Source organism: Cyrtonyx montezumae, unplaced genomic scaffold, assembly GCF_038088225.1.
Source record: "Cyrtonyx montezumae isolate F1298 unplaced genomic scaffold, pur_monq_1.0 scaffold_10, whole genome shotgun sequence".
Taxonomy (NCBI): domain Eukaryota; kingdom Metazoa; phylum Chordata; class Aves; order Galliformes; family Odontophoridae; genus Cyrtonyx; species Cyrtonyx montezumae.
Window position 1 is genome coordinate 51473898 of NW_027071826.1, and position 16782 is coordinate 51490679.

Here is a 16782-nt window from a genome sequence, read left to right on the forward strand (position 1 = left end):
ACTTGAATGTCTGGATTACATTTAGACATGGAAATGAAAATGGAAATTGTCTGTTACCTGAGTCTCCTCTGATTCAACAACAGACCCAGATATCTAAAAATGTAAGTTATTTATCTATTTTGTGTGAATAGTTTCCAAATAAAATATAGTTTGTGTCTTGGGAAGGGAACCACCCAATTATGTGCTCTGCTTCACGGAGCAGCTTGGGAACTGCATCAGTTTATCATAAAAGAGACCCAAACCTGCCCCTTTCCCACTCCCTTTGTTAGCATTTTAAATAGTTGTGTAGTCTGGCTGCCTCTCCTAGTGACTGAAAAGGAAAAGTCTCTTCCATAGACTAAAGAGACACCCACTGGTTTTAGTGAGAAGCTTCTCCTCCAGATGAAATATACTCCGGTGAGTTTAATTCTTTCCTGGTGAATAGATAATATGCAATGCTTAGCTGAAAAGACGAAGGAAGTTGCAGAACTCATTCAGCATTTACCATATGTGTTTCTGAAGCCACTGCTGATACACCTGCACATCAAAATTAGCATCACCAAAGTAGCTGTGTTGTTGCAGATGCACGCAGCTGTCCCTCAAAGAAAGATCACTGGGCACCTCACTATTATTTTCCTCCTTGAGGATGCTCCCAATTCTGAAAATATTATCAACGTTTTTGAGGATGCTTTAAGGAATCATAGCTGAACTAAAGGGAAGCAAGGTCCAGATACGTAATCTCAGCCTCTGTGCTACTTAATGGTAGCACTACTCATGAATAATGTTTCTTTCTCTCTTAGCTATATGGTCATCACACACCTCATCTCTGCAGGTAAACTGTTACAGAGGAGAGGATGACTGTAATCAATCACACCACAGTCACCTACTTCATCCTCTTGGGACTGACGGATTGCCCGAAACTACAGCACCCTCTCTTTGTGATGATTCTGCTAATCTATGTCATCACCCTGCTGGGCAACCTCGGCATGATCAGCTTGATCACAGTTGACTTCCAGCTGCAAACACCCATGTATTTCTTCCTCCTTAATTTGTCCATTGTGGATCTCTGCTATTCTTCTGTTTTTATTCCGAGGATGCTGGTAAACATCTTAGTGGAGATTAAGACTATTTCTTACTCAGAATGTCTTGCCCAGCATTTTTCATTTGTTCTGTTTGCGACCACAGAAGGATTTCTGCTGGCTGCGATGGCTTATGACCGCTACATTGCTATATGCAACCCACTGCTTTATACCTCTCTTATGGCCAGGAGAGTCTGTGTTTGCTTGGTGACTGGGTCATATTTAGGTGGACTCTGTAACTCCTTGGTACATACTTGTGGCTTACTGAAATTGTCCTTCTGTGGCCCTAACACCATCAATCACTTTTTTTGTGACACAAACCCACTGCTACAACTCACTTGCTCTGATAACCATCTCAATGAACTGGTTTATGAATTTTATTTCAACATTTAAATTTTGAATGAACATTTAATGATTAACATTTAATGAACAACAATGAACATTTAAAAATTGACTATGTGTTTATGTGGTCTCCAATATTGACTTTTTCTGAATAATCCCTTAAAAATCAAAATGAAATCACACTGGACAGACCCAAGAGAAAGTGAAGCCACGTGCTGGTGTCTATGGCTTTCTGTAGAGCATCCTTTACCTCCTTGTTCCTCCAGCTGTAGATGAGGGGGTTCAGCACAGGGATCACCACAGTGTAGAACAACGACGCAATTTTGTCTGTGTCCAGAGAGAAACTGCTGACTGGTCGCAAATACATGAAGACAACGGTTCCGTGGAACAAGGAGACAGCCATCAGGTGAGAGGTGCAGGTGGAAAAGGCCTTGTATTTCTTCTCAGTGGAGCGGAACCTCAGCACAGTCAGAATAATGAAAATATACGAGATGAGGATGGCAATGATGCTGCTCATCAGAAAAAAGCTGCCGGTAATGAAAATCAGCAGCTCATTGAGGGCGATACTGGAAGAAGAAATCTGGAAGAGCGGGCTGTTATCACAGAAGAAATGCTTCACCACATTCGAAGAGCAAAAGATAGTTTCAGCAATATATTCAGTAATAATACTCAAGATATTGAGTGTGGGGATGAATAACTCCCAAGGATGGTACTTCACAAAGAAATAGTAGAGATGATAGTATATTTTGAGTAGTTCTATATAGATAGGATACAAATAAAACAAAAGAGAAGATGGCTCACCTTCAGGATGTCAAGGCTCGCAGGGGACTCCACGTGGGAGGGATCTCCAAGAAGAGACCCTTCCCTGGTGGTGGTCAGCCCTTAAGTGGGGTTTGGGAGAGGTGGAGCCAGGCTCCACCCCTTCCAATCACACAGGTATATCACCTTCACCTGAGGCCCCATGGCTGACTCAGTGCTCACCTCAGGTAACCAATCAGTGGTTCAGGTCGTGACTCAGCAGTTCCCATACACTCCACCCCTTCACAACGTGAACCACTGATCAAGTAACCGTAAGGTGAGCTCCCCTTGATACAGAGACCCAATACATCACGACGCTTACATAATTGCCCGTCGCAACACATGTTGATTTAATCCGAGATGGGTGATCATTGGCGCATCAGTTGAACTCTTCTTTGGGCCAGTGCTCAGTGGTATCTACTGGAAGCATGCAATCACACAGTGCAGGTCCATCTTATGTGTCATCAGTCCTGGTTAGAGCATCACCAGACGCTGCACATGGTCTTATGGCAACTCTGGAACACTGCAGCATTGTTTGGTTCCTTCTGGTGACTCATAGGCTTATCGGGAGTAATATAAGTGTTTTAGAGGTACCAAGAGGGGAAGATCCGCTCTCCAGGGTAAGATACAGGCTGTATTCCTGTCTTGGGTTAACAGTTCAGCTTGTACAGGGGCATGCCCTGGCTGCCTGTACCATACTTTCTGACCCCATGTCTGTGGCTGTACGACTATATCAGGCACCAAAGGGGGTGTCCTGATCTGCCACAGAGACATGATAGGGGTCCCCTTAGCAATAAAGGCTGGAGTGTTAACCATTATTTCAGTAGGCCATGTACCAATTACCGGAGGGGCTACCGAACCCCCCACCTCCAATAATCTCCCCCAAGGTGCAAGTAGGCCGCACCATCATGGTCCTACCTGCACCTTCCAGGGCCATTTTATTTTATTGGTACCTGGTTTTAGGTCCTCAGGGGCAGGGAGCAGAAGATTGTTTTCACGGCCAATCTGAGGTCTCACCTCATTATCGGTACTCGTAATTTGGATCCTAAGTGAGGAGGCCCATGTTGTCTGTAACATTTTCAAGGCACTGGGTCTGCCGTCTCTAGGTCTTTCATTCAGGTCCCGCAGGGTCTCGTGGAATCTCTTTGTCCAACCCTGCAGGGACTGAGAGTCTGTCTTCAGGGCAGCCTTGAGAATACCATTGTAACGTTCGATAAGGCCTGCCCCCATTGGATTATATGGCAGGTGGAATCGCCACTCAATGTTATTTTCTTCTGCCCAGCGTTGTATCACTGCACCCGTGAAATGACTTCCTTGGTCGCTCTCGATGACTTGCGGTGTCCTGTAGGAAGCCATCAGCCTTGTGAGTGCCTTTATAGTGTATGCCTGGTTGGCTTTTGGTACTGGATAGGCCTGCATTAGCCCACTCGCGGTGTCGACACAGGTTAGGGCATATCTCGCCCTCTCAGACCGAGGGAGGGGCCCAATATAATCAACCTGCCACCTCTGTAGAGGATTGTGTCCACTAGCAAGATGGGCTGTAGTTTCAGGCAACGACCTCGGTCTTATCTTAGAGCAGGCGTCACAGTCTCAGCATACTTGAGCGATGTCCGATAGTTGTACGGGCAGTCCTCACGCTTTAGCGGCTGCCCACATGGTCTTCTGCCCAGCATGCCGCAGCTTTTGATGTAGCCAGTAAGCGATATTCTCAGATGGCGAGTTCTCAACCCATCTAACTCGGTGTTGAAGCCAGTGTGTCGGCTTCATCATTTCCTGGTGACTGTAGGGGTAGATGACCAGAAACATGGTAGACACGTACAGTTCTGTGTTTAACTGCATTCCATATGCCTAACCACATATCTTTGCCCCAGATCGGTCGGGAGTGGATAGTCCAATCCTGGGTGGCCCACTGTGCGATCCACAGAGTGAGCCCCCGATACATAGCCCAACTATCTGTGCAAATATTCAGGATACCATCACCAGGTTCTTTGCTTATAACCATCCACACCGCCTGCAGCTCTGCCCACTGGCTGCTTTGACCATCCCCCTCTTCAAACCATATTGTGACTGTGGCAGGATGGTACGCTACTGCTCTCCACTTACTTGGGTTGCCCTTGCTGGACCCATCCGTGTACCAGGCATCTTCAGGGATAGGATATTTTCCTTCCTGGACAGGACTCTTCCGTGGTGGAGCAACCAAAGTTTGTTTCGGTGCATCACTATGATACATTACTGGGCCAAGAATCTTCTGGAGCTCTTCTTTCAACGGTGAGGAAGACAGACTACTCCTCTGACTGAGATAGGCGACCCATCATGCCACTGTCTGCGCCTGGGCCACCCCTGTCTTAGGAAGGTGGGTCAGATCTCTTACCCACCCCCGGATTGGCAACGTAGTCTTGACTATAACTTCATCCGTTTGGGTTATTGGCTCTTCCGCTTGTAATGCGGAATAGGCAGCCAATAACTGTTTTTCAGTCATACTATATCTTTCCTCTGCTCCATGCCACACCTGAGACCAAAATCCAATGGGGGTCCAAACAGAACTCTGACGTTGCTACAGGCCCCAGCCAAAGCCATCTTGAGTTATGTGGACATCTAGCTCAGCTGGGAGGGTAGGATCAAATATACCCAGTGCCTGGGCTTGTTTAACCGCCTGTTTCGCCTGTTGGAAAGCATCCTGTTCTGTTCTCCCCCAGTCCCATAATTGTCCCTTTTTGGTAAGTCTATATAAAGGTCTCAGCAGCTGCGCCAAATGAGGTATAAAGGAACGCCAATATCTCAATATACCTAGGAACTCCTGCAGCTGCTTTGGTGTTGTAGGGACTGGAAATGCTTGAACCTTATCTACGATGGCATCAGGTAACACTTTGGTCTTTCCTGACCATTCTACCCCTAGAAATTTTACGGACAGTCCTGGACCTTGCACTTTTTGAGGATTGATAGCCCATCTTCTTTCACTTAGGTAGGCAGTTAATGAATCTGCTGCCTCCCCTACTGCTTCCAGTGAGTCGGATGTTAACAGGAGGTCATCAATATAGTGGTATAGGTTCACATTGTTTGGTTTTCTCCAATCAGCCAGGTCACCTGCCACCCAATTATGACAGTATGTTGGTGAGTGCACGTACCCCTGTGGCAAGACCTGAAAGGTCCACTGCCTGCCTCCCCATGTAAACGCAAATTGATCTTGTGATTCTTTAGCAATAGGTATGCTAAAAAACGCATTTGCTAAATCCAGGACACAATGGTAGGTTTTATTTTCCCAACTAAGAGTGTCCATTAAGGAGGCAATATTGGGTACGGCTGCATGGATGGGCGGCGTGACCTTATTTAGTTCCCTATAATCCACCGTCATTCTCCATGTTCCATCCGACTTCCATACTGGCCATTTGGGGGAATTATATGGGCTGTGTGCAGGTCTTATAATACCTACTTTCTCTAATTCCTGCACCGTCTTTGATATTTCTTCCTGCCCCCCCAGGAGTCTGTACTGTCTTACATTAGTAATCCGGTGTGGTTTTGGCAAACAAATGGGCTCATGTTTGGCATGGCCCCTTCATATTGTCCGTATTGCCTGGATACTAATGTACCTCTGCCATAGTCTGAACTCTCCCACAGTCGTCTGGAGAGCCAGACCCCATAGAATGTCCATGCCCAGGATATATTCTGGAATTGGGGCAATCAACACCTTATACTCCCGGGGCGGGAGATGCCCAACCCCCAATTTCAACCATGTTTGGGTGACTGGAATAGTCTGTCCCCGGGTGACTGGAATAGTCTGTCCCCCAAACCCACCAATCGTCACTGTATTACCCTTAAATTTTGTTGGGTCTCCATATATAATTGACGTTTCTGCACCAGTATCCACTAGAGCCATCACCTCCTGCACATTTGTCCTAGACCAAAATATTGTTAATTCTACATAGGGCCTCCGGTCACATCTGGAGGCTCTAGGGGGACCAGTGTTTTTCGTTCATCCATGAACTTTGCCAGATCCAAATCTTTTGCCACAGGTGGCTCAGGCACTGTAGCCCGCGACACCTGTGGATGTTTTTTCCTTCTGTTTGGTATTATGAAGTCGGCCAGATTCCAGGTTGTTGGTGGTGTTTCTTGTATAATTTGTACTCCTGATTTCTGGGAGCACTCTGAAATTTTTGATCATTTCTAAGCTGTTTCCACAGCTGTAACAAAACATGGTTGGGTTGCCCATCAATTTTAGTAAATGCAATCCCAGCCCATATGAGGTCATTGAACATAGTCTTCTGGGATACCCATACGGGGCCTGATCGGGGTATCCGTGGAGCAGGCTTTTTAGTTTTAATAGGGAAGGCCTCAGCATCTTCCACTACACGAACATTGCGCCTGGTTCTTACACACTCTGTCTCCCCTAAGTCTGCCACTAACTAGGCTGCCTGCTGTATGATGGCCTCTGATGCCAACAACGGATTTAGTATGGAAACTAGCATCCTGTATAGGCTGGAGGGGGCCTGCTGCAGTATTAGATCTCTCATACCCACTGTAAATTTCTCTGTATTGGGGCTTTCAATAGTGTCTGCGTACATAGCCTCCCTCATACCTAATTCTCAGTATGTCTGGAGGTCCTCCATAGAGGACCACAAACCAGCATTGAAAGGAATATCAGTTTTATTAGACCACGTTAGGCGTCATGCTGCCATCAACCAATCTATAATAGAATGGTTTTCATCATTGTAGTGGACGGCTGCATATAACCTTTGTCTCAAGGCTGGGTTTATTGTTATAGATGCTAATTTTGACATCTCTGTCCCATTCACTAAAAAACTTTCAGCTCCTGCATCCCATAACCTTAGGAGCCATGATAGTATGCTTTCCCTTGGTTTTTGATGGAACCGCTGTACTAGGTCCATCAACTCATTAGCTGTATATGGACGAGTGGTCACATGGAGGCAGGTTTCAGCAGGGGGCCATTGGTCAGGAGGCACCCCTGCTGGTCTATCTCATACCTTTTTTGTTTTTTGCATTATAATAGGCCTGTTGGGAAATGGCTGCAGGAGCAGGGAAGTCACGGTGATATGTACGAGCACAGTTTGCACTGCAGCACAGACTATATGCTCATGGAAAGGTATTAGATGTTGATAGGAGGTCATGATGCTCCTGGGCCAAGTGACAAACAACTCAAAGCGGACATGAACTGCTTCAGCTGAGCAACCCATGCTGCCAAGACATCTATGGGAAACTTCTGTGATTATGTTATTCACCCTGCTTTCAGTGAAGAAGGCTTCACAGGGTTGCTGATAATTGTAACTATAGGTATTTTTAGAATAAGCTGTCCTTGGTAGTCTAGTCTGTTTAGCTTTCCTTTGGGCTCTGTGTTATGCGCTGGCCACGCTGATACGGCGCTCAGGGGAAAGTACACTGTGTGAACCTAGAGAAAAGCAGAAGCAGGAGATGGTCTTTGGCGAGTGGGAGAGGAAAAGTGCACTTTGAACAGGGGACGCCCTGCCAGCACTGCCTTTCACACCCGCTGCCGACGCATTCCTGTTTGGATTTCTTAGGATTAGGATGATATCAAGAGTTACCTCCCTCAGGATGGTTTCTCACTGCTGTTAATTGTTGGGAACTGCTTAAAGTTGTTTTTTCTCTGAGGCTCTAAGCCAATGACTGTGTGCCATTCTCTGTACGCCCCTGTCTTAAACACTATAAGAATAAGGCTGTCCGGGTAATAAAAAAAAGCCTGATCATTCATGTATTGAGTCCTGTCGCGCTCCCCGCCTGAGAGCAATCCACTCGGACCCTGATATCCGCAGCAGGGATCTGCTTTGGAGCACAGCGTGCCCCAGCCTGAGGCAGCTCCCAGGGCCAACACTCACAATGCTGCACCCCCTCCCAAGTCACTTATCACTCAGCCATTAAGTGCCTTCCCTCCCAGCCAGGAGGGAAGAGCCTGGCTGGGAGGGAAGGCACTTAATGGCTGCAGGGAGAAGAGCCTGGGATCCCTGTGCCGCAGATTCCTGGCTCGGTACCCCGATTACCCCAGCGCTGAGGAGAACTACTGCATTTGCCTCGATGAAGTAGCTGAGGAGCTCAGTAAGTTGGTGGATGTGCTATTGCACGAGCCCATCGAGCACCCTGACATCGTGCCATACTCTGTCGCAGCCGGAACACTTAAACCCTCCACCTCCTCACTCCTCCCACAGTTCTTTTAAACCAGCTTCTCCAGCGTGCTGAACTTAGCAAATAAACTTAACATTTGTGGAGAGCACAAGTAAACCTGTTGGTTTGTAGGTTTTTTTTTTTGACATGGAAATGATGGCTTAGAGTCCAAATCGCTAACACAAAGCTGAAGCTTTCCTGCTGTCAGAATGGTGAAATTCCAATATTCTGCTGTTTTATGAAGCCCATCATAGTTACGAACCACACTGCTGTAACGGTGTTTGAATTGTTACAGCAAACTGTAGGAGAGCACCTAAAAGACAATTATAAAGCAATTGTGGAGCAGGAGTTTCCAAGAACGTTTCGTTTCTGCCTTTCATTTCTGCAGAGTGTGAACGCAGACGTATCTATGACATTGTGCATGTGTTGGAGAGCCTGCACATGCTGAGCCGCCTTGCCCAAAACAAATACATCTGGCACGGGAGGCATAACCTTGCCAAAACCCTGCACACCTTGAAGAAAGCTGGAGAAGAGAACAAATACATGCTCCTAATTGAGACGATCAAGAAAAGAGAGTACAAGGATGAGTTTGATTTGGATGGGAAAAGAAGTGAAGAAGTGGTAAGATCTTTCAGCACCAGTGAGCAAACAGAAATGTGTTCCGTGGAGCACCCAGGAATGGAGTTCCGTGCTGGTAAGGTTTCCCTGTAACACCAAGAACAACATGCACTCATGATGATGAATATCTATAACAAATAGATAAATCACAGGGTAGGTGATAGGAGAGATGCATGGGAATATATCACAGTTTTATAGTCAGATGTGGCATCCACCTGATTTCCCAATGCTAGCTGTGTAGAAACTCAATTCTGGGCTCAGTGCTGGCCCTGCCTAGTTGTTGTGTTGTTTGCTCTCATCCTTGTTGCTGACAAATTTCTACAGCGTTATACAAATGTTTGTGGCTGGCATGTCACTTGATGCTTTAATCCTCTTTTCCTGTCTGCTGCAGCCTCTGTAAATAGCAAGAAAGACAAATCTCTGCGACTGATGAGTCAGAAATTTGTGATGCTGTTTCTTGTATCAACCCCACAAATAATAAGCCTTGAAGTCGCTGCTGAAATCTTAATTGTAGATCAGTTGGAAGTCTCTGATAAAAGCAAGTTTAAAAGTAAGTAAAAGGCTGCTGTTCCCATCTGCTTCTTGATCCTTCTCTAAAATCAAGTGTGAGCTAAATGAGCAAATCTGGTACAAGACTGCAGTGTGAAGTGCTGTCACCTTCACCTTGCAGTGCTGGAACCTCCAAAGCAACGATCGATGGAAGCCTAAAGAAATACTGTCCAAGTCCTTAAAGATTAAGCACATGAGGAAGCGAAACCCAATGCTGTAACTGCCAATTGTTTCTTCATTATTTTACCCTTCTTTCAGTTCCCTGTGCATTTCCTCCCCATTCATATGTAAAGGTGCTTCGAGGTCTAGGCTTGGGTGTTCTAATAGTTGAGAACATGTGCTTGCTCTTGAGGGATCAACAATTCATCTCGCGTTTCCTTCTTAATTATACTTTTCTTTGGTTCTCAAGCTCACCTTTTATTTTTTATTCTTTTCTTTTGCATGAAATAGTACAAATGCAACAAAAAAGCTGTCATGTCTGTGATGTTAAGTCATAACACACCAAAACAGTTCTCGTAAATGAAGACTTGTCCTTTCAACGGCTAAAAATACACCACAGCTTTTGTAATCAGATCAGTTGTAGCTCGTTATTAAAAATTGCTCTGCTTTACATGCATTTGTTTCAGCCAAAATCAGGAGGGTTTACGACATAGCAAATGTTCTCAGCAGCCTTCAGCTTATCAAGAAGCTTTACATCACAGAGGAGAGAGGCAGAAAACCAGCATTTATATGGACAGGACCTGAAGTCACACCAAACACCCAGGGTACATATGTGTCACTTTCTTTTGTTTTGCTGATGGCTGTGACTCCTCTGTTTTCACTCCCAGAAAGCTGTGAACCGAAATACCGAGTAAAAGCAGCACCAAGTCCTCCACACGCACCTCACTGCACTTGGTTCTCAGCAGCACAGCAATTCTTGGAGTAGCACATATGAGCCACACAGTATAGAGCCACACAGTATATGTTCTTATTCTGAGACTCCCATTTCCATTTCTACCACTGCTGATACTTCAGTAGTTATAAGCCAGGCTCAAGTAATTGCTTTTAATTACTGCATATGTGACTACATATATATCATACAGACCCTTCTGTTTGTTCTGCCTTCTAACTACGAAGCTTGAAACAACACCTGCAGCCTGCAGCTCACATATTTCAGAATCCACCGCCACCGTACAGCAATGTGCCAAAAATCTTTTTCCTTCAAGAGGAAAGCAACACTTCACTCGGCATCTATCCGTGATAAAGTTACTTAAAAGTACAGAAAGCGACAGAAGGAAGATCCAATCTGCTCCAACCAGTCCACTTAAAATAAGCACAAGTACATAGCTGCAAACTGTATTTGTCCATCTCTTTCTAGTCACGTTTTTCTCTTGTGTGTGTAGTCTTGTATTAGACATGCAGGCTGGCCACCCTACGAAAGAAGATGTGGATGGGTCGATACGCCTCTTTACAACAACTACATTTGAAAATAAGAAAGCAACAAGATGGGGGGAAATGAAATGTATGTTGTCTGTCAATCTTGAGGCCTTAAAAGAATAATAGCAAAAACAAATCTAAATTAATCTGTATTCAAAGAAGAAGCTCTGCATTTAGTGGCAATAATGGTAGAAATAACACCGTCTGAAGGCAGTATTTCACTTAAACGTTTTGAGACATTATCAGTTATGTTCCTTTTCTGTTTTCTCCCTTGAAGCAGGTACAGATGAAAATGTATCAGTTGACACAAGCAAAACTGCTCAGCTTGCAGCAGTCCCTTGGCATCAGCTGGAAGGACCACCAAAGTAAGTTTGCACATGTTGTGTTTGGAAGCTTTTGGTCACTGGCTGTTAAGTTTAATCTATACTTATTTGGAGTTGGGCAGTGATCTGCAAAAACCTTGTCACCCCTGACTGTACGCTATTTTTTCCACTTAGAGTTTTCTGTTCAGTTTATCAAGACACACAAATTCACGCTCTCTGTATAACAAAAATAAAAACACTCGAGGCATTTCTGCAGGAAAACATTAAAATGTGTGTTCTGTCCTGCTTTTTTGTTTTAAGGACACCAAAAGTGAAAAAGAATCTGTCGGGATCTGCTTTGGAGCACAGCGTGCCCCAGCCTGAGGCAGCTCCCAGGGCCAACACTCACAATGCTGCACCCCCTCCCAAGTCACTTATCACTCAGCCATTAAGTGCCTTCCCTCCCAGCCACTGCTCAGCATTGCCAGTCATACTACCTCAGCCTCACTCTGGAGCCTCCAATGCAGTATATCTGCCTCCTTTCCAAGCCCACGCTGTGACAACGTATGGCCCGAGTTTCATGCCTCAACCGTGTGCTAACGTGACAGGAATTAAAAGTACCAACCCAAAAGCATTACATGAAATGACCACCAGGGAAGGGGACAACTGCACAGCTGCAGCTGATCCAGGAAAGGCCACGGCAGCTAAAGAAAGATGTGAATCTTCCTCGAAGAGTTGCCTTAAGAGATCGCAAGCACTGCAAGAGAATAACTTGATTAAAAAGCACAGAAGCAATGAGGAAAGCCTTGACAGTGCTATGGCAAGTTAATTGCTGTAACTCTGGCTCAGAGCATAGTAATGGGGCCATCTATTCATTTCCAAAGTGATTTAGGAGCTGCGAGGAACCAGGCTAACACAATGAATAATACCAAATTGTATTATAGCCAAGATATTTTATAGATGGCATAATTAGATTATTCTGATAGAAAAAAATCGAAATAAAGGGGAAAAAATGCTCTCCAGCATCCAAGGCTCACCATAAGAAACTCCAAAGGAGAGATCTTCAACAAGAGATCCTTCCCCAGTGGTGGTCAACCCTTAAATGGAGTCTGGGAAAGGTGGAGCCAGACTCCACCCCTTCTGCTCACACAGGAGCATTGCCTTCGCCTGTGCTCCTATGGCTGACTCAGTGCTCACCTCAGGTGATCCATCAGTGGTTCAGGCCATGATTCAGCAGTTCCCATACAGGAGCCTAATGTGCTCTCATATTTTTACATTAACTGTAGAGAAGCCTCTCGGGCAGCTGAGTTTTGTTGCAGTGCTTGGTTTGGGTTTTTTTATGTAGAAAATATAACCATGGTATTTGCAAAGCATCAGGCAGAATATACAGGATACAACACAATGTAAATCTTCACAAAGCCAGCCTAGAATCAGGCTGTATTCTCTCATTTCCCCATCACATCTTTGTTCCTGAGAAGGTGTGTCAAAGAGTACACTGTCAAAAAGAAACAATTCCTGACACATTATTTCAAGACTCTTTCAATCTGTTTATGCAATGGTTCTAAAGTAGCTCCTGTTACTCATGTTTATGCAGGAATCTGCTTTTCTAATCAGTAACACAGGGCTATCACAGTACTTGAGTAGTTAATGTCAGGCCTTTTACAGCATTACAGCATCTGCTTTCTTTTTCCATACGTAGTTTATTTTAAAGGGAGAACCCACCGAGCACAAGAGACCACCTTCCAACAGCTCTCAAACCAATTGTGAAATGGACAGCTTCCAGGAAGAGAAACAGACCAGACCCCAAACACTAGATCAAAGCGTGGCAAACTCTTCTGACCAACACAAAAGAGAACACGCTCCAGAAAACGAGGACAGAACCAAAACAGGAATGGCGTTTGCCATTCCTGCTCGTGAGGTGAGCTTTGCCTGACACCACAGCATTTCTTGCTGTTAAGTGCAAAAGCACACACGGAACAATCTGCAAAAGAAACCAAACAGGAATAACTACACGAATACAGATTTGCCTTAGTTGGATTATTATAAAGCGTGCTTTAAAATAAAACAAACAGCTTAGCATAGGACTCCCCTGTAAGAGGAAACAAAATGATTTTCAGGCTTTGACTGGGATAGGTTCATAGGTTCATCAGGTTGGAAAGGACCTACAAGATCATCTAGTCCAACCATGGATGAAGATATCTAAGTAGATGGAAGCTATACTGAATTCTCATTCTGTCCCACACTGTTATTTATAAACATTTATTTCACCACGCTTCGATTCACAGTGGAACTGTGGTAAAACTCGCTGCTCCACAGTTCAGACTGACTGCTACAGCCAAATTGCAAATCACAAGCAGTTCTGTTGACAAAAGCAGAACACACAAACACCAAAGGATTGTCTTCTGGAATTTGCCACAGAAAAAAGACACAACGTAGGAATGAGGTGACACAACACTAAACCCAAATGTTTCCTCTTAAAAAAATTCCTCATGAGGATTTCTTTTGCCTAGTTGAACTGCACTGTGTTAACTGCACGTAGGTTTGCAGTTCCTCTCTGAGCACACTGTCAGGGGATGAGGCAAGGTGACTTGTGTGGATGAGGACAACCTCACTTTAGAGCACGGCTTTGATTAGACCACATGCAATTTCAGACAGCAGCCAGTATGGGCATGGAATGCTGAGACCTGGGGATGTGAGGGATGGAGAATAAGAAAGTGGCAAGGGGAATGCAACTGTGAAGAAAAGCTTATTTTCTTCTTACACCTATGGGGTAAAGGTACATTGTCTTCTTTTTCAGGCCTTTCTTCCATCTGGCTACCTTATTCCTATTACTCACTGCACTCACCACAGCAATAAGGCATGTCTTCTTAATAGAGAGAATACTGGGATGTGTTCACTGCAGCACCCTGGTACCTACAGCTCACCCACTGCAGGCGAGTACTAAATGAAATACATACGCATACACCTGGATTGAAGGACTGTGGGTCAGTTCATCCGACCAGAGTCATAAAATCGCAATGCAAGGTCTCTAGTTTCAATTTTCAGTCCTTCCATCGTTGTTTCTTTCTGTTTCAGGTTTCATTCCAATGACAGCATCTGAACAGACAGCAGTTAACATTCCAGCTTTTCAAATAACGTCCTTGAACATCACACTGACACCAACTTCTACAGCTACTGCACCCGTACTGAGCAACTCCTGTCTCAATTCTGGCAACATCAGCTCCGTCCCAAATCCAAGTTCTTCACTTCTGGACTTTGCACTGCTGCACGGAAGACTGATAGCTGCTGGTGTGCAAGTTCCCCCAAATCCCGTTCTGCAGCATATTCCAACCCCATTGAAGCCAGAAAGCATTAATCATAGCTCACAAAATGTGACCTTACAAGGAAAGGTAAGAAACAGTGGATTGCAACTGCTTCACCGTTGGTTGAGTGGGAATTAATGGTGCAGTAATTCCTGAAGAAGGTAGCAGTTTAAAATGAGCACTTTTCCTGTTCTTATTCATAACCCAGCACTGCCTCCCATAAGGGCAGGCAGGGAAGACTGGCGACAGCACGATAGAATTGAGAGGTTAGAAGGGAAGAAAATGTACTTTACTTGTTGAGAAAGTGGAGCCACCTGGAGGGGCTGGAGGAGGACCAGGTGTGAAGAGTCTTTGAGAGGATGCTGAATGATATCCAAAATGACATGCTCTTAACAGTCTACTTGTTGCCTCTTCTCCTAATTGACTCTCAGCTTCTATTTATATAGTACTGCACTGCCTACGGTTTGTTGGCATTAAACAAGGAGATAGGAGGAGGTTAGATAAATGAGTTTATTTCTATCAGAGTCGATACAGATGAATATGGATGCATAGCTTCAAAAAGAAGGACGCTCTTCTCCACAGGCAGCTGTTAGATTTCTACATTTGAGGAAGGAATGCGTTTGATACCACTCTGCAAAAACCTACAACTGACTTTTTTTCCTTCACTGAAAGTTCCCTTTCTCTTTCCCTTCAGCCCACTGTGCCAGAAGAACCCCTGGAGCCTGAGACGACAACAGAAAACTTCTTCCACAACCCAGGAGGACCAAAACCAGCATCTGCTCCATCCACAAACTCAGGTACTATTGACACAGTCTCCCAAGGAACCTCACACGTTCCACAAGGAAAACTGTAAGCGGCAGGGAACTGATGTCTGGGCACAGACTTGCTGACTGTGTCAACAGGCATCGTTACTGTCATGGTTTTATGATTTTTGGTACTGGTATTCCACATCGTAACATCATGTAGTGCATTTAGAGTTAAAGAGTTAATGCTCTAGCTCTGTTCTGGGTATACCTGACCGGGAATCGAACCCGGGTCGTGGCCGTGCAAGCACCGGCTCCTAACCATTACATCACAGCATTAACTCGGCAGCACATATACTAAAATTGGAACGATACAGAGAAGATTAGCATGGCCCCTGCGCAAGGATGACACGCAAATTCGTGAAGCGTTCCATATTTTTTTTTTAACTCTAAATGCACTACATGATGTTATGATGTGGAATACCAGTACCAAAAATCATAAAACCATGACAGTTACTGATAGCACACTGCATGCACGGTGAGCTGGGCTGTATCCTGGAACTGGCAAGACCACAACATTGGGACAGCCTGAATGCTTTAGAACTCAAACCAGCTTTGCTGAGAAAGTTAGGGCTGGATGTCTTTACAACAGGCTTACCTGAAGCATTGCAGCAGAGCTCTGCATCTTGTGTCTTCTGCTTCGCTTTTCTGCTATGCAAAGCAAGGTGAAAGTGTCTTTGTAAGGACAGGTACAGTCCATTGCTCAGTCCATGTGTTGCACAAAGGAAGTACTGTGAGCGTGCACATAGTTTATGTCTTTCTAAAAGGCCAGAGATAGAATTTCCTTTGTTCCTATGACCAGTGATCCTCTTCTGGTAAGTTAATTGAAAAAGTCTTTAAAACAAGCAAACAAAAAAATGTTAGCTTATATAAAACTTGAGAATTATTTACGCTGCAATGTAAAACGCGTTTGTTCAGATAAAAATTACATCCAACTCTCACTCTGACTTCATGTTTAATGAAATTAAATTACTGGTGTTGTGTCCTACATTGTATGCTGACTTTCTGCTGGCTTTCTGTTGGGGTTTTCCTTGCTCAGTGAAGGCTACATGTATTCTGAAGAAGGGGAAAACTATATTTAATCAGCAAGGGGCAGAAAGAACTGGTGCTTTCTCTCTGAACACGAGGTGCTGTCACATAGCGTGTATGAACTAGTGTGCCTGAGCTCAGCAGGAGGAGTCCCACCTCCGGATGACCCCACCCAAAGATGCTTCCCCGCTTTGCCTCGATAACCGCAACGCAGCAGGGATTACACACAACCCCAGGGAAGCAAGGAGGCATCCTTGGAGCTCACCTATCATGGTTTTATGATTTTTGGTACTGGTATTCCACATCATAACATCATGTAGTGCATTTAGAGTTAAAGAGTTAATGCTCCAGCTCCGTGGATCATCAATAGTTCCAGGTATACCTGTCTCAGAAGAGAAGAAGAACTCCATTCCCCAGAGGACTTTGCGATGCTTTG

The 16782-nt window shown here is 44.9% G+C and overlaps 1 protein-coding gene and 1 non-coding gene across 2 annotated transcripts; both read left to right on the forward strand.

Annotated features, from left to right (window-relative positions):
- The first annotated feature begins 833 nt into the window (after positions 1 to 833).
- LOC136060805 (olfactory receptor 5J3-like) lies at positions 834 to 10348 on the forward strand. The gene is made up of 5 exons (XM_065755601.1): positions 834 to 1424; positions 1738 to 1806; positions 8066 to 8261; positions 8716 to 8948; positions 10322 to 10348. Exons 1-5 carry the CDS (start codon positions 834 to 836, stop codon positions 10346 to 10348), a joined length of 1116 nt encoding a protein of 371 aa, XP_065611673.1.
- Positions 10349 to 15591: 5243 nt separating this feature from the next.
- Positions 15592 to 15697, forward strand: LOC136044021 (U6 spliceosomal RNA). Its single transcript, XR_010621773.1, has one exon. It is a non-coding gene; the product is annotated as a U6 spliceosomal RNA (small nuclear RNA).
- The last annotated feature ends 1085 nt before the right edge of the window (positions 15698 to 16782 follow it).

What these genes read in the sequence shown, in the direction of transcription:
- LOC136060805 (XM_065755601.1), top strand. Translation starts at nt 834, where the DNA reads ATGACTGTAATCAATCACACCACAGTCACCTACTTCATCCTCTTGGGA. An exon ending in AACAAGGAGACAGCCATCAG is followed by an intron (nt 1,807 to 8,065) that starts GTGAGAGGTGCA and finishes CCCCCTCCCAAG; the next exon opens with TCACTTATCACTCAGCCATT. An exon ending in GGAAAAGAAGTGAAGAAGTG is followed by an intron (nt 8,949 to 10,321) that starts GTAAGATCTTTC and finishes TTTCACTCCCAG; the next exon opens with AAAGCTGTGAACCGAAATAC.